The 17,646-nt window shown below is 36.5% G+C and overlaps 1 protein-coding gene across 1 annotated transcript in view; it reads left to right on the top strand.

Moving 5' to 3' along the window:
• Positions 1-2,401: 2,401 nt before the first annotated feature.
• LOC114148848 (titin-like) overlaps positions 2,402-17,646 on the top strand; it is a 39,773-nt gene continuing 24,528 nt past the window's right edge. Inside the window, exons 1-33 of the mRNA XM_028024334.1 lie at positions 2,402-2,558; positions 2,637-2,719; positions 3,457-3,774; positions 3,951-4,205; positions 4,327-4,352; positions 4,976-5,017; positions 5,521-5,571; positions 5,707-5,757; positions 5,893-5,943; positions 6,078-6,128; positions 6,263-6,313; positions 6,633-6,683; positions 6,819-6,869; positions 7,376-7,426; positions 7,746-7,796; positions 7,931-7,981; positions 8,116-8,166; positions 8,302-8,352; positions 8,859-8,909; positions 9,045-9,095; positions 9,231-9,281; positions 9,416-9,466; positions 9,787-9,837; positions 10,160-10,210; positions 10,345-10,395; positions 10,717-10,767; positions 11,087-11,137; positions 11,272-11,322; positions 11,458-11,508; positions 12,200-12,250; positions 12,386-12,436; positions 13,315-13,365; positions 13,500-13,550. Coding sequence (XP_027880135.1) covers positions 2,671-2,719; positions 3,457-3,774; positions 3,951-4,205; positions 4,327-4,352; positions 4,976-5,017; positions 5,521-5,571; positions 5,707-5,757; positions 5,893-5,943; positions 6,078-6,128; positions 6,263-6,313; positions 6,633-6,683; positions 6,819-6,869; positions 7,376-7,426; positions 7,746-7,796; positions 7,931-7,981; positions 8,116-8,166; positions 8,302-8,352; positions 8,859-8,909; positions 9,045-9,095; positions 9,231-9,281; positions 9,416-9,466; positions 9,787-9,837; positions 10,160-10,210; positions 10,345-10,395; positions 10,717-10,767; positions 11,087-11,137; positions 11,272-11,322; positions 11,458-11,508; positions 12,200-12,250; positions 12,386-12,436; positions 13,315-13,365; positions 13,500-13,550 — 2,067 coding nt within the window. The 5' untranslated portion in view covers positions 2,402-2,558; positions 2,637-2,670. The remainder of the gene's footprint in view (positions 2,559-2,636; positions 2,720-3,456; positions 3,775-3,950; positions 4,206-4,326; positions 4,353-4,975; positions 5,018-5,520; positions 5,572-5,706; positions 5,758-5,892; positions 5,944-6,077; positions 6,129-6,262; positions 6,314-6,632; positions 6,684-6,818; positions 6,870-7,375; positions 7,427-7,745; positions 7,797-7,930; positions 7,982-8,115; positions 8,167-8,301; positions 8,353-8,858; positions 8,910-9,044; positions 9,096-9,230; positions 9,282-9,415; positions 9,467-9,786; positions 9,838-10,159; positions 10,211-10,344; positions 10,396-10,716; positions 10,768-11,086; positions 11,138-11,271; positions 11,323-11,457; positions 11,509-12,199; positions 12,251-12,385; positions 12,437-13,314; positions 13,366-13,499; positions 13,551-17,646) is intronic.

Raw genomic sequence — 17,646 nt, 5'->3', positions numbered from 1 at the left:
ATATATACTGTATATATATATGTATATATACATATATATACTGTGTATATATATATACAGTACAGACCAAAAGTTTGGACACACCTTCTAATTCAATGGGTTTTCTTTATTTTCATGACTATTTATAAGGCAGGAAATCCCACTTATTAACCTGACAGGGCAGGTTGACCTATGAAGTGAAAACCATTTCAGGTGACGACCTCTTGAAGCTCATCAAGAAAATGCAGAGTGTGTGCAAAGCAGTAATCACAGCTAAAGGTTGTTACTTTGAAGAAACTAGAATATAAGGGCTATTTTCAGTTGTTTTACATTTTTTGTTTAGTGCATATTTCCACATGTGTTATTCATAGTTTTGATGCCTTCAATGTGAATCTACAATGTCAATAGTAGTTTGGACACACCTTTTAATTCAATGAGTTTCCTTTATTTTCATGACTATTGACATTGTATTTTTTGAATTTCACCTGAAAATGAATAATGAAATCATGTCTTTTTAATTTTTCAATTTTTGATTCTCAAATTAAGAAAACGAACAAAACAAACAATTAAATGACTGGTACACGGACCATCAATGTTTTCTGTGTTTTTGTCTTGATTCTCACATCAAAAATCAAACATTTATGAAATGCTTATCAAGCAGACATTAATTTTATTTGTTTGCATCAAGCACTATTGACATTCAGCAACAACCTCGCTTGGTTTTCTTCTTTCTGAAATAAAATAAAGAACACATATAGAAGTTAACTTGCCTAAAAAGTGACCAGATTTTGCGATGACCTGTTTATGACTCAGATATTTTCCGATCAAATATGGATAATGGTCACAGAAAGGTACAACAGGTTACCGGAAGATTACAAACAAAAATGAGATAACAAATTTTCCACATTTTAAAGAAAACTGATTTGAAAATAAAACCAACACTTTTTTTTCAAATCTCCAGGAAAGACAACACATTATAATAATAATATGAGGTTTTTAGAGGTGAAGGAGGAAACAGGTCAAGCTAAGATCCTTCTAGGCTCATCTAATGGAAGTCCACCAAAGAAACTGATATCCACAATATATTTATGTCTACAAATGGAGAGAAAATTTAACACAGCATACATGAAAGTCAAATGAGAAAAAGAAGCCAAAATAATAACTGATGATAATTGGCTAAACATGCAACGCTGTGATTCATACATCAGGTTCTTTGAACTTACTTGGAAGAACATGATGCACTTTTTGTTATCCTTAATTTTAAGAGTAAACAATGTAACAACCCTGAAAAGACTACATGTTTCAAGGAACTGAATGTTCCAGTAGGACCTGTACATATCATCTGAGCTATTTCACGGTGGTCTATAAAGGACCTGGGCATGCAGACTGTTTTTACAAATATTTGTTAAAGAATGGGTCACTCTGAACTGTGATACCACCTGTGCAACAAATCCGTAAAATTTCCTTGCTCCTAAATATTCCACAGTCAACTGTCAGCTGTGTTATGAGAAAATGGAAGTGTTTGGGAACGACAGCAACTCATTCACAGAGTGGTAGGCCACGTAAACTGACAGAGCCAGGTCAGCAGATGCTGAAGAGCTTAGTAAGAAGAGATCACCAACTTTCTGCAGGAGGTCACTATAGACCTCCAGACTTCATGTGATTAGCTCAGGAACAGTGTACAGAGAGATTCATGGAATGGGTTTCCATGGTGACCAGCTGCATCCTAGCCATACATCACCAAGTGCAATGCAAAGCATTGGACGCAGTGTTGTAAAGCACTGGACTCTAGAGAAGTGGAGACGTGTTCTCTGAAGTTACGAATCGCTCTTCTCCATCTGGCAATCTGATGGACGAGTCTGGGTTTGGCAGGTTTGATGTCATTTCATGTTGATGGCCATCCTGGATGTCACCTTAGTCTAATATATTCTAGGATAGTACTTTTGTTTTGTTCAAAATTACCTTAACATGTCAGTGCAAAAAAAAAGCTTTATTGCATATTATTTATTTATTCTTTTTTTACCAGTTATCTGATCCATAAGAGTTGGCCTCAGTCAGATGTGTCAACCATCTTGAAAAATGGTTGCCATATTGAGTTTTGTCACGCCCAACAGTAGATACTTGTTGCAAATTTCATGCTTGCGTCACCATTGGAAAGATTGTTTCACTTATTTGCTTCAATAATATCACTGTAATATCTTCAAGGTCCTCTGCTATCAGTAGGTCTGCTGCAATTAGTCACATACCTGAAACAACACACACTTTTGTATCAGATTGTAATGACTGGACATGAAGAAACTGGCCTGCCCACAGTATTAGCATACAGCCAAATAGATTGCGGTGCATTCCTAAGTCCAGCCTATTGTCCGGGGCGTACTTACCAAAGAAGATAAATATGTAAAGCACTCTGATTTCTTGTCTCTTTCTACAACACTGCATAAAAGGCTCAGTGCTGTACAACTTTACATGTGGTCAAGAATTAATTAGTCTCTGGTTTGCTACTGACTCCAGCTCCTTTCCTTGGGCTGCCAATAGAAGAGCTGAGTGACAGAAAAAGCTAACAATTACCTGAACCAAAGGTATTTGTACAATTTTTCTTCTGAAGCTAATCTGTAACAGGACAAGCTATCAACTGTAGAATATGTTTATTTTAACAGCTATTCAACAACAAAAGCTCATCTTTATAGAGACATGAAAGCTGTGATTGGACTACAGTTGATGCTGATAGGAGTCTGTTGTGGTGAGCTCTTCATGATTTTTTCACATAACACCTTATTGACTGTGTTTTTGTTTTGTCTGGTTTTCTGATACATTCTAGCTAGCTGTACTTTTAGAAACCCCCCCTGAAATCTCTTAATGACACATTGTTTAATATTTTCTACATTGGTTCATTTTTTAAATTCAAGGATATTTTTAGAGTTTTCTTCTTAAACCAAAATCAAAGTCTTCATTTGCTGTGTCTGGATTGGGTCATGCCTATGATGTTATCAGACACACACCTCATTACTGTGTGGATGACAATCTTTCAGTTATCAATATCGGATTTAATCCCAGCTGATGATAAAGTTTTTGTTGTCGTATTAAGTCAGTACACATTTTGTTCACATAGTTCTTGCTAATCTTGCTAATCTGGGTTCAGATTCTTCAGGTTCCTCCAAGAGTCCAAAACATGAATAGCAGCAATGATTACGAATTTTAAACGAATTCCATTCATTGTTTGAATGTGTGTCTCTGGGTTGGTGTGTTGATCAGTGGTGTATACCACCTTTGACTGTAGTCTGCAGGGATAATCGACACAGTCTCCCCCTGTAACTTTACATATAGCCGTAACCAACTGAACAGTTATCAGCTGGCTGAACCAACTGTTTTTTGTTTTTTTGTCATAGCTCAGTTTCAAGGTCGAGTCTTGCTGTTGTGGGGTGTGAAAACTTGTTTCATACAATTAAATTTTCCTTCTCGTTTTTCTTCTTTTCTAAGGTGTGGAATCTTCCTGCAATGCCAGAAAGAAGGATGTTCGTTGTTTTGGAGCTTTAGGAGGAACAGTGAACCTTCGAATAATGGATAAGGCCTCACAACTACCTAAATTCATTTGGGCAAAGAAACGCTCAGAGTTATTCCGCTGGATTACAAACAAGATGGTAGCTCGTACAAAAGACAATAGATTTCGCTTTTTTCCAAATAATGGAACAGTTAGGATCACTAACCTTAGAAGGCATGACAGAGGTGTATATCAACTTATGTTCAAGAAAGGTAGAAAGCACAAGAGCACAAGAAAACTGAAGCTGTTTATTGAAGGTAATCGGCTGTTGATCTTCCTACATTTTCTACTTATTTTTATTTTCTTCTCATACATTAATAGAAGTTATAAAAATCTAACATTGTACTTCATACATACAATGTGAAACAAAACTGTCATGTGGTTTGTATTTTAACTTAACATTTGAATAATAGTTCTGTGGTTTGTCTCTCAGCTCCTGTGTCTTCTGTCTGGCTAGTCTCTAAGTGTACATCCTCGAGAAAGCAGAGGGTTTTCTGCTTTCCTGAGGCAGGGGAAGATTATTTTTGCAAATGGACTATGGATAAAACACCTCTGAAAAAACAGTCCTTTTTTGGATACGTTGCGACTTGCACCATTCTTCTGGAACCAAAGACAACAGGACGTCTTGGCTGCACAATCAGGAATCACATCAGTCATTCCTTCAGAGAGATGAAGATAACCAGCTGTGGTGAGTAAAACCATTATATTAAATGAAACAACCTGGTAGTTCATATTTGTCAGCTTTATTTCTAAAAGCTTCCACCTGAGTGATAAATAATCAAAACCACTCTGGGTATTTGGACCATCAGAAGCCAAGAAAAAATTGACCAAATTGGACAAGGAAAAAAAGAAGATATTGAAAATTGAGTCTTTTAATACTTCATCATCTGCTCAGTCTCCAAAAAAGATAGATGGAGGTAAAAAACCAATTGTCCCATCAAAATTGGTAAGTGAAAAGTTATCAACATCTGAAACAGGTTTTATAGTACTTTAATCATGACACCAATTTCTTTAAATTACAAAACTGGTCAGTGGAAAGTCTCCCATTAACAATCTTTTAATCCTTCATTTTCTACTCAGTCTCGAAAAGAGAAGGATGGGGCTAACCAACCAACAGTCCCAAAAAAACTGGTAAGAGAGAAGTTATCAACACCTGACATTGGTTTTAACAGAACTTTAATCATGACCAATATGTGAAAAATTACTAAATTTACAAGTTGAACGTTTTCCCATTAACAATCTTTTAATCTGTCATTGTCTACTCAGGCTCCAAAAGAGAAGGATGGGGCTAACAAACCATCAGTCCCACCAAAACTTGTAAGTGAGAAGTTAACACCTGACACAGGTTTTCGGGTACTTTAATCATGATTCAATTTTTTTAAAATTACAAAATTTACAAGTCGAATGTTTTCCCATTAACAATCTTTTAATCCTTCATCGTCTACTCAGTCTCCAAAAGAGAAGGATGGGGCTAACAAACCAACAGTCCCAACAAAACTGGTAAGTGAGAAGTTAAAACCTGACTCAGGTTTAACAGTACTTTAGTGATGACCCAATGTTTGTGTAATTACAAAACTGGTCAGTGGAAAGTCTCCCATTAACAATCTTTTAATCCTTCATTGTCTACTCAGGCTGTAAAAGAGAAGAATGGGGCTAACACACCAAAAGTCCCGCCAAAATTGGTAAGTGGGAAGTTATCAACATCTGCCATTGCTTTTCCGGTACTTTAATCATGACCCACTTTTGGTAAAATTACAAAATTTACAAGTCTAATGTTTTCCCATTAACAATCTTTTAATTCTTCATTGTCTACTCAGTCTCCAAAAGAGAAGGATGGAGCTAAGAAACTAACAGTCCCCCCAAAATTGGTAGGTGGGAAGTTATCAACACCTGCAACAGGTTTTACAGTACTTTAGTGATGACCCAATGTTTGTGTAATTACAAAACTGTTCAGTGGAAAGTTTTCCTATTGAAAAACTTTTAATTCTTCATTGTCTACTCAGTCTCCAAAAGAGAAGGATGGAGCTAACAAACCAAAAGTCCCGCCAAAATTGGTAAGTGAGATGTTATCAATACCTGACACAGATTTTCGGGTACGTTAATCATGACTCAATTATTTTAAAATTACAAAATTTACAAGTCAAATGTTTTCCCATTAACAATCTTTTAACCCTTCATTGTCTGCTCAGTCTCCAAAAGAGAAGAATGGGGCTAACAAACCAACAGTCCCCCCAAAATTGGTAGGTGGAAAGTTATCAACACCTGCAACAGGTTTTACAGTACTTTAGTGATGACCCAATGTTTGTGTAATTACAAAACTGTTCAGTGGAAAGTTTTCCTATTAAAAAACTTTTAATCCTCCAATGTCTGCTCAGTCTCCAAAAGAGAAAGATGGAGCTAAGAAACCAACTGTGCCACCAAAACTGGTACGTGGAAAGTTATCGACACCAGCCACAAGTTTTACAGTACTTTAATCATGACACAATGTTAGTGAAATTACAAAACTGTTCAGTGGAAAGTTTCCCATTAACAATCTTTTAATGCTTCGTTCACTACTCAGGATGTAAAAGAGAAGAATGGGGCTAACAAACCAAAAGTCCCGCCAAAATTGGTAAGTGGGAAGTTATCAACATCTACCACTGGTTTTCCGGTACTTAATCATGACCCAATTTTGGTTAAATTACAACATTTACATGTCGAATGTTTTCCTATTAACAATCTTTTAACCCTTCATTGTCTGCTTAGTCTCCAAAAGAGAAGAATCGGGCTAACAAACCAACAGTTCCACCAAAATTGGTAGGTCGAAAGTTTTCAACACCTGCCATAGGTTTTACAGTACTTGAATCATGACGCAATGTTTGTGTAATTACAAAACTGTTCTGTGGAAAGTTTCCCATTAATAATATTTTAATCCTTCATTGTCTACTCAGGCTGTAAAAGAGAATAATGGGGCTAACAAACCAAATGTCCCGCCAAAATTGGTAAGTGAGAAGTTATCAATATCTGCCATTGGTTTTCCGGTACATTAATCATGACCCAATTTTGGTAAAATTACAAAATTTACAAGTCTAATGTTTCTCATTAACAATCTTTTAATCCTTCATTGTCTACTCAGTCTCCAAAAGAGAAAGATGGAGCTAAGAAACCAACTGTCCCACCAAAATTGGTAGGTGGAAAGTTATCAATACCTGACTCAGGTTTTACAGTACTTTAGTCATGACCCAATGTTTGTGTAATTAGAAAACTGGTCAGTGGAAAGTTTTCCTATTAAAAATCTTTTAATCCTTCATTGTCTACTCAGTCTCCAAAAGAGAAAGATGGAGCTAAGAAACCAACTGTCCCACCAAAATTGGTAGGTGGAAAGTTATCAATACCTGACTCAGGTTTTACAGTACTTTAGTCATGACCCAATGTTTGTGTAATTACAAAACTGTTCAGTGGAAAGTTTCCCATTAATAATATTTTAATCCTTCATTGTCTACTCAGGCTGTAAAAGAGAAGAATGGGGCTAACAAACCAAATGTCCCGCCAAAATTGGTAAGTGAGAAGTTATCAATAGCTGCCATTGGTTTTCCGGTACTTTAATCATGACCCAATGTTGGTAAAATTACAAAATTTACAAGTCGAATGTTTTCTCATTAACAATCTTTTAATCCTTCATTGTCTACTCAGTCTCCAAAAGAGAAGAATGGGGCTAACCAACCAAAAGTCCCACCGAAATTGGTAAGTGAGAAGTTATCAATAGCTGCCATTGGTTTTCCGGTACTTTAATCATGACCCAATGTTGGTAAAATTACAAAATTTACAAGTCAAAAGCATTCTCATTAACAATCTTTTAATCCTTCATTGTCTACTCAGTCTCCAAAAGAGAAGAATGGGGCTAACAAACCAACTGTCCCACCAAAATTGGTAGGTGGAAAGTTATCAACACCTGCAACAGGTTTTACAGTACTTTAGTGATGACCCAATGTTTGTGTAATTACAAAACTGTTCAGTGGAAAGTTTCCCATTAATAATATTTTAATCCTTCATTGTCTACTCAGGCTGTAAAAGAGAATAATGGGGCTAACAAACCAAATGTCCCGCCAAAATTGGTAAGTGAGAAGTTATCAATATCTGCCATTGGTTTTCCGGTACATTAATCATGACCCAATTTTGGTAAAATTACAAAATTTACAAGTCTAATGTTTCTCATTAACAATCTTTTAATCCTTCATTGTTTACTCAGTCTCCAAAAGAGAAAGATGGAGCTAAGAAACCAACTGTCCCACCAAAATTGGTAGGTGGAAAGTTATCAATACCTGACTCAGGTTTTACAGTACTTTAGTCATGACCCAATGTTTGTGTAATTACAAAACTGTTCAGTGGAAAGTTTCCCATTAATAATATTTTAATCCTTCATTGTCTACTCAGGCTGTAAAAGAGAAGAATGGGGCTAACAAACCAAAAGTCCCGCCAAAATTGGTAAGTGGGAAGTTATCAACATCTACCACTGGTTTTCCGGTACTTAATCATGACCCAATTTTGGTTAAATTACAACATTTACATGTCGAATGTTTTCCCATTAACAATCTTTTAATGCTTCGTTCACTACTCAGTCTCCAAAAGAGAAGAATGGGGCTAGAAAACCAACTGTGCCACCAAAATTGGTAAGTGGGAAGTTGTCAACATCTGCCATTGGTTTTCCGGTACTTTAATCATGACCCAATTTTGGTAAAATTACAAAATTTACATGTCGAATGTTTTCCTATTAACAATCTTTTAACCCTTCATTGTCTGCTTAGTCTCCAAAAGAGAAGAATGGGGCTAACAAACCAACAGTTCCACCAAAATTGGTAGGTCGAAAGTTTTCGAACACCTGCAATAGGTTTTACAGTACTTGAATCATGACGCAATGTTTGTGTAATTACAAAACTGTTCTGTGGAAAGTTTCCCATTAATAATCTTTTAATCCTTCATTGTCTACTCAGGCTGTAAAAGAGAATAATGGGGCTAACAAACCAAATGTCCCGCCAAAATTGGTAAGTGAGAAGTTATCAATATCTGCCATTGGTTTTCCGGTACATTAATCATGACCCAATTTTGGTAAAATTACAAAATTTACAAGTCTAATGTTTCTCATTAACAATCTTTTAATCCTTCATTGTCTACTCAGTCTCCAAAAGAGAAAGATGGAGCTAAGAAACCAACTGTCCCACCAAAATTGGTAGGTGGAAAGTTATCAATACCTGACTCAGGTTTTACATTACTGTAGTCATGACCCAATGTTTGTGTAATTAGAAAACTGGTCAGTGGAAAGTTTTCCTATTAAAAATCTTTTAATCCTTCATTGTCTACTCAGGCTGTAAAAGAGAAGAATGGGGCTAACAAACCAAATGTCCCGCCAAAATTGGTAAGTGAGAAGTTATCAATAGCTGCCATTGGTTTTCCGGTACTTTAACCATGACCCAATGTTGGTAAAATTACAAAATTTACAAGTCGAATTTTTTCTCATTAACAATCTTTTAATCCTTCATTGTCTACTCAGTCTCCAAAAGAGAAGAATGGGGCTAACCAACCAAAAGTCCCACCGAAATTGGTAAGTGAGAAGTTATCAATAGCTGCCATTGGTTTTCCGGTACTTTAATCATGACCCAATGTTGGTAAAATTACAAAATTTACAAGTCAAAAGCATTCTCATTAACAATCTTTTAATCCTTCATTGTCTACTCAGTCTCCAAAAGAGAAGGATGGAGCTAAGAAACCAACAGTCCCACCAAAATTGGTACGTAGAAAGTTTTCAACATTAGCCACAGGTTTTACAGTACTTTAATCATGACCCAATGTTAGTGAAACTACAAAACTGTTCAGTGGAAAGTTTCCCATTAACAGTATTTTAATCCTTCATTGTCTACTCAGGCTGTAAAAGAGAAGAATGGGGCTAACAAACCAACAGTCCTACCGAAATTGGTAAGTGAGAAGCTATCAACACCTGCCATTGGTTTTCCCGTACTTTAATCATGACCCAATGTTGGTAAAATTACTACATTTACAAGTCGAATGTTTTCCCATTAACAATCTTTTAATCCTTCATTCTCTACTCAGTCTGCAAAAGAGAAAGATGGATCAAAGAAACCACCTGTCCCACCAAAATTGGTACGTGGAAAGTTATCAACACCACCCACAGGTTTTACAGTACTTTAATCATGATGCAATGTTAGTGAAATTACAAAACTGTTCAGTGGAAAGTTTCCCATTAACAATATTTTAATCCTTCATTGTCTACTCAGGTTGTAAAAGAGAAGAATGGGGCTAACAAACCAACAGTCCTACCGAAATTGGTAAGTGAGTAGTTATGAAAGTCTGACACAGATTTTACAGCACTTTAATTATGACCCAATTTTGGTAAAATTACAAAAATTACAAGTCTAATGTTTTCCCATTAACAATATTTTAATCCTTCATTGTCTGCTAAGTCTCAAAAAGAGAAGGACAGGACTATCAAACCAACAGTCCCAACAAATCTGGTAAGTGAGAAGTTATCAAAACCTGCCATAGGTTTTAACAGAATTTTAATCATGACCCAAGTTTTGTAAAATGACAAAATTTACAAGTCAAAAGCATTCCCATTAACAATCTTCTAATCCTTCATTGTCTACTCAGTCTCCAAAAGAGAAGGATGGAGCTAACAAACCAACAGTCCCACCAAAATTGGTAGGTGGAAAGTTATCAACACCTGCAACAGGTTTTACAGTACTTTAGTCATGACGCAATGTTTGTGTAATCACAAAACTGTTCAGTGGAAAGTTTCCCATTAACAATCTTTTAATCCTTCATTGTTTACTCAGGTTGTAAAAGAGAAGAATGGGGCTAACAAACCAAAAGTCCCACCAAAATTGGTAAGTGGGAAGTTATCAACATCTACCACTGGTTTTCCGGTACTTAATCATGACCCAATTTTAGGTTAAATTACAACATTTACATGTCGAATGTTTTCCCATTAACAATCTTTTAATGCTTCGTTCACTACTCAGTCTCCAAAAGAGAAGAATGGGGCTAGAAAACCAACTGTGCCACCAAAATTGGTAAGTGGGAAATTGTCAACATCTGCCATTGGTTTTCCGGTACTTTAATCATGACCCAATTTTGGTAAAATTACAAAATTTACATGTCGAATGTTTTCCTATTAACAATCTTTTAACCCTTCATTGTCTGCTTAGTCTCCAAAAGAGAAGAATGGGGCTAACAAACCAACAGTTCCACCAAAATTGGTAGGTCGAAAGTTTTCAACACCTGCAACAGGTTTTACAGTACTTTAGTGATGACCCAATGTTTGTGTAATTACAAAACTGTTCAGTGGAAAGTTTCCCATTAATAATATTTTAATCCTTCATTGTCTACTCAGGCTGTAAAAGAGAATAATAGGGCTAACAAACCAAATGTCCCGCCAAAATTGGTAAGTGAGAAGTTATCAATATCTGCCATTGGTTTTCCGGTACATTAATCATGACCCAATTTTGGTAAAATTACAAAATTTACAAGTCTAATGTTTCTCATTAACAATCTTTTAATCCTTCATTGTTTACTCAGTCTCCAAAAGAGAAAGATGGAGCTAAGAAACCAACTGTCCCACCAAAATTGGTAGGTGGAAAGTTATCAATACCTGACTCAGGTTTTACAGTACTTTAGTCATGACCCAATGTTTGTGTAATTACAAAACTGTTCAGTGGAAAGTTTCCCATTAATAATATTTTAATCCTTCATTGTCTACTCAGGCTGTAAAAGAGAAGAATGGGGCTAACAAACCAAATGTCCCGCCAAAATTGGTAAGTGAGAAGTTATCAATAGCTGCCATTGGTTTTCCGGTACTTTAATCATGACCCAATGTTGGTAAAATTACAAAATTTACAAGTCGAATGTTTTCTCATTAACAATCTTTTAATCCTTCATTGTCTACTCAGTCTCCAAAAGAGAAGGATGGAGCTAAGAAATCAACAGTCCCACCAAAACTGGTAAGTGAGAAGTTGTCAACACCTGACACAGGTTTTACAGTACATTAATCATGACCCAATTTTGGTAAAATTACAAAATTTACAAGTCTAATGTTTTCTCATTAACAATCTTTTAATCCTTCATTGTCTACTCAGGCTGTAAAAGAGAATAATGGGGCTAACAAACCAAATGTCCCGCCAAAATTGGTAAGTGAGAAGTTATCAATATCTGCCATTGGTTTTCCGGTACATTAATCATGACCCAATTTTGGTAAAATTACAAAATTTACAAGTCTAATGTTTCTCATTAACAATCTTTTAATCCTTCATTGTCTACTCAGTCTCCAAAAGAGAAAGATGGAGCTAAGAAACCAACTGTCCCACCAAAATTGGTAGGTGGAAAGTTATCAATACCTGACTCAGGTTTTACAGTACTTTAGTCATGACCCAATGTTTGTGTAATTAGAAAACTGGTCAGTGGAAAGTTTTCCTATTAAAAATCTTTTAATCCTTCATTGTCTACTCAGTCTCCAAAAGAGAAAGATGGAGCTAAGAAACCAACTGTCCCACCAAAATTGGTAGATGGAAAGTTATCAATACCTGACTCAGGTTTTACAGTACTTTAGTCATGACCCAATGTTTGTGTAATTACAAAACTGTTCAGTGGAAAGTTTCCCATTAATAATATTTTAATCCTTCATTGTCTACTCAGGCTGTAAAAGAGAAGAATGGGGCTAACAAACCAAATGTCCCGCCAAAATTGGTAAGTGAGAAGTTATCAATAGCTGCCATTGGTTTTCCGGTACTTTAATCATGACCCAATGTTGGTAAAATTACAAAATTTACAAGTCGAATGTTTTCTCATTAACAATCTTTTAATCCTTCATTGTCTACTCAGTCTCCAAAAGAGAAGGAAGGAGCTAAGAAACCAACAGTCCCACCAAAATTGGTACGTGGAAAGTTTTCAACATTAGCCACAGGTTTTACAGTACTTTAATCATGACCCAATGTTAGTGAAACTACAAAACTGTTCAGTGGAAAGTTTCCCATTAACAGTATTTTAATCCTTCATTGTCTACTCAGGCTGTAAAAGAGAAGAATGGGTCTAACCAACCAAAAGTCCCACCGAAATTGGTAAGTGAGAAGCTATCAACACCTGCCATTGGTTTTCCCGTACTTTAATCATGACCCAATGTTGGTAAAATTACTACATTTACAAGTCGAATGTTTTCCCATTAACAATCTTTTAATCCTTCATTCTCTACTCAGTCTGCAAAAGAGAAAGATGGATCAAAGAAACCACCTGTCCCACCAAAATTGGTACGTGGAAAGTTATCAACACCACCCACAGGTTTTACAGTACTTTAATCATGATGCAATGTTAGTGAAATTACAAAACTGTTCAGTGGAAAGTTTCCCATTAACAATATTTTAATCCTTCATTGTCTACTCAGGTTGTAAAAGAGAAGAATGGGGCTAACAAACCAACAGTCCTACCGAAATTGGTAAGTGAGTAGTTATGAAAATCTGACACAGATTTTACAGCACTTTAATTATGACCCAATTTTGGTAAAATTACAAAAATTACAAGTCTAATGTTTTCCCATTAACAATATTTTAATCCTTCATTGTCTGCTAAGTCTCAAAAAGAGAAGGACAGGGCTATCAAACCAACAGTCCCAACAAATCTGGTAAGTGAGAAGTTATCAAAACCTGCCATAGGTTTTAACAGAATTTTAATCATGACCCAAGTTTTGTAAAATGACAAAATTTACAAGTCAAAAGCATTCCCATTAACAATCTTCTAATCCTTCATTGTCTACTCAGTCTCCAAAAGAGAAGGATGGAGCTAACAAACCAACAGTCCCACCAAAATTGGTAGGTGGAAAGTTATCAACACCTGCAACAGGTTTTACAGTACTTTAGTCATGACGCAATGTTTGTGTAATCACAAAACTGTTCAGTGGAAAGTTTCCCATTAACAATCTTTTAATCCTTCATTGTTTACTCAGGTTGTAAAAGAGAAGAATGGGGCTAACAAACCAAAAGTCCCACCAAAATTGGTAAGTGTGAAGTTATCAACACCTCCTCAAGGCATCATACAGCCTTGGACCAGCCCTGCATGATGAATTAAATCCTCTGCAGTGCGTGCAGAGACAAACGCAAGATTTAATTTAATGCTGCTAATGTGGCTTTAGCAGCTCTTCCATTTTGTGTCTTGAATTTTTAGTAATCGCCACAGAAACTGTTTTGGTTGTTCGAGCTTTAAGAGGCGGGATTTTCAAATCTCTGCGTGGCAGGGCGCATTAACTAAGTGGACAAAGCATTTGATATGTTTTAATGCATCGTGTAACCATGCTGAACCTGCATGATGAGTAGTTAGCGCTGTTCGTTAACCACTAACGCACCACCCAACCAGGAACACGTACATGAACTTTACAGGGAAGACAGAGCAACATGCTGGGCAGCGTGTTGAAATGTAAACACCGCACATAATTCTTTGTTCACAAAGATAAATAATTCTCACCACACCTGGAATGTGCACCTCTGAAAACACAACTACCAGTTATTCCTGCAGTTCACATAGAGCTGCGCAACCAGTTTGGTTGGGTGAACAAAATCCTGCCTAAGATCAGTAGCTGTTAGCGATCAGTAGCACACAGCTGACAGATGTTTAGTGTACTACAAAGCAGAAAGCTGAGGTTGTTGTTTCTCCCTTCATCCAGTGGGTGGCGCAGGTTGCTACAATTGATAGTAGCCACACAGACGCACCTGCTAGAAGGAAACAAACGCACCCAGTACAATACTTTCATTCTATTGGCTGAGAGGTTGCCAGGCGACTGTGCCAAAAGGCAGTTCTATGTTTCGTAAGCGAGCAGAGAGTCAGAGACTCAGTCTGAGCGCGAGGAGAAGTTTTGAGTACAATCATTACAAATTTTGAGAACAAAACCCATGAAATTCTGCTTTCAGACTGAAAATGTGTGCTCTTGCATTATGGCAGAAAAATTCCTCCATACATAAATATCAAACTCTCCAAAGGCTTCAAACACTTCAAACAGACACGCAAGTTAAACCACAACATTTCTCGATGCGCCCTGGTCCACATAGGCTTTGCATGTAAACCAGATGACTCTGACGTAATCGTATTTTGTTCTGAATGCAGCTTTACACTGCCCGGTTGTGAAGCTTAGCAGAAGGAACTTAACAGATGTGTCATGTTCTGTGTTTTCTGTGTATTTATTTAGAGTTTTCTGTGTCCCCGAGTCTTCGTGTTGTCCTGTCTTCCCCTTAATTGTTCCCAGGTGTGTCTCGTTTCTGTGATTACCCTCCCGTGTATTTAATGCCACCTGTGCGTCTCTGTCGGGTCCTCGTCAAATGTGCGCTCAGTCTTCCGTGTTGGAGTTCTTGTTAGCGGTTGCTACCGGCGTCGAGCCCTGGCTTCAGCTCGGCCGTGCTGCCCGTTCCTAGACTGTGTGTTTCTTTATTAAATTCAACTAATCCTCCTACCTGGGTCTACAGCGTCTGCCTCACCACCCCTCACTGCACCTTTCATGACAAGATGTTTTTGCACCTTAACAGAAGTTCCCAAACAACACTATTTTATGTAATGTTGATTTGCTGTTTACTTTGTCACATACTTCCTAAAGTATGTGACAATGTGGATTGTTTGGTGTATGTGCCAAAGTAACGTGAAATGTTTATGCATATATGACCCTTCCATGTGCCAGTGCTACTTCTTATTCTTTGCAAAGAGCTGCTGTGCATGACATTGTTGCTGGAGTGAGAAAAATACAAAAAAACTTGGTGATTGTTTGGAGGCCGCCGGCCATCCTGGCGCACCAACCTGTCTGTGATACTCCAGACCTCACAGATGGCCAGTCCACCTGAGCTCAACAAAAAAGTTGACGTGTTAAGTTGCCAGGATGAATCAGCTAGTGATGTTGGTGATGTTGGTGTTATTTTGTTCCCATTTACTCGTATATGGATTGTGTGCCTCTGTGGTAATTCTTCCATTAACTGATATTTCTTTCAATTTCAGTTGTGAAGAGGAATATATTGGCCATTTTGCCCAGGTTGTTGCTTGCCTTTTGATTGCTGGAGATCGGCCCTGGCCCAACTGGTGACCCTGCAAGGATAATCATATTCAGATAATGGATGGATGGAAGAATAAAATATGAAAAACCTGAGAACTTCTCACTGTTGATTGAAAGGAAACATTCTACTCGCTAAGCTTGTTGATGTGCAAATCAATTTCTGAAGTGAAATTTTAAAATATAAAATCTTATACAGAAAAGATTTTAGAATAATCAGCACAAATTCAATACATCATAAACCGAGTTATAATTTAGTGGCTCTTTTCTGATATTTGTCTGTAACAGGTCTGGTGTTATGTTCTCTAAGTTTGTCATTCTTGAACTTTGATATTTTCACTACCTTTCTTACATCTGCAAACGTGTTGTTTTTGTGTGGAGAATTTATTTAACCAAATGTTATTAAAATTTAAATATAAAGTAATTTTTTATTAAAGACAATAGTTTTTAAACCACACAGCATCATACACAATGTGATCTGTTTTTTTTGTCACAAACACTTGATGGTGACATCCTCTAAGAGGTGACTTAAAGAACTTTATAGAGAAGAAAAACATTTTGAAATTTTTTTTCAGCTGTATGGATAGTAGTGTGAATACACATTTGTCTGCCTTGCATCCATGTCACTAGTTGCTATCTCATAGAGCAGTGGCTCTCAAATTTTTTTCAGTGATGTACCCCCTTAAGAATATATTTTTAGTCAAGTACCCCCTGACACGGGCAAAACATTTTTGGAATTAAAAAGAGGTACAGTGCTGTAAAATCACTGTCTGATTTATTAAAGCCAAACAACTTATATCAGTGAACCTGACAAATACATCCATATTACAAACATTGCATGGTTAAACAAAAAAGAAAAACAGAAGACGGTGACCACCAGGAGGTATAAAACCAGTCAAACCGTTTTATTTTAAAGGATATTGAAACTAAGTACTGAATATAAATTTCAGTGCATGAACACACATTTATATTTTATCGAACTTTTTACAAAATAATTTTTCCCAAGACTTATTATGAAGAGCCTACTGATTTTTTAAAGATATTTTGAAAAGCTTCACGTACCCCCTGCAGTACCTCCACGTATCCCCAGGGGTACGCGTACCCCCATTTGAGAACCACTGTCATAGAGGAAATACAGATTTGTGAAGTTATGCTATTGTCACAAACAATGCTAAGTTGACTAAAAGTTGCCATGCACGTCACAGTGAAACAAAAAATAGACCCATACATTTTTTAAGTTATATATTTTTTTCTCGTATTAAGTAGAATACATTTGTAATTAAATTAATGTGCTGAAGCCTATGAAGCACAATAAATTATGATTTAGTATAAGTAAAATACAAGGAAAAAAATAATAAAATTACATACACACACAATAAGTTGACAGATGACTTGACAGACTGATGACATGAAGCTTAGATGGACGGTTTTGCTCAATGCTTTGAACTAGTAGCTATTTTATTCCCAAAATGAATGTGCAAATTGGCACTTAGAATATTTGACACTCAAACCTTTTAATGCTTCATACTATCTTATCAAGTCAGGTTGATTTATCCGTAACATGTCGTCAGTAGATCTAAAATGTTGTGATAAAATTAAGTTATCTTTTATTCATTTACATTTTTAACATGTTTTCTCTGACGATGTGGCACTCAGCATTGTTGTCTGGGCGCCAAGATGAGGCCCCACAGATTTACTTTCACAAGTGGAGAATTACCACTTCTGGTGTGATGCTCTACCAATCATTTACATATATTGCTATTTTCACCCTGTGGTTTGTACTATAAAGTACCTATTTTTCATTTAGCTTAACCAATTCTGATCATTTTTTTCTTCAAAATCGCTGAATTTTTGCAGTTTCCCATTCAAATGCTCGGAAACGAAGCTGGTGAGGCAGCAGCTAGCTGAGCCTCACCTGGGATTGATCAACGTCTCGCTAACTGCACTGGCTGCCAGTCTATGAGAACATGTTTCTCCTGTCTGTATGTCGCCAATAAAATGGCTAAAAAGCATTTAATGTATGAATTGATTTTCCATAATTTAGCTTATGTATATAATGCACAGTGCT

This window comes from Xiphophorus couchianus, chromosome 7 (genome assembly GCF_001444195.1).
Source record: "Xiphophorus couchianus chromosome 7, X_couchianus-1.0, whole genome shotgun sequence".
Lineage (NCBI taxonomy): Eukaryota > Metazoa > Chordata > Actinopteri > Cyprinodontiformes > Poeciliidae > Xiphophorus > Xiphophorus couchianus.
The sequence above is the reverse complement of the archived record's forward strand: the minus strand, read 5'-3'. Positions and strand labels throughout refer to the sequence as shown.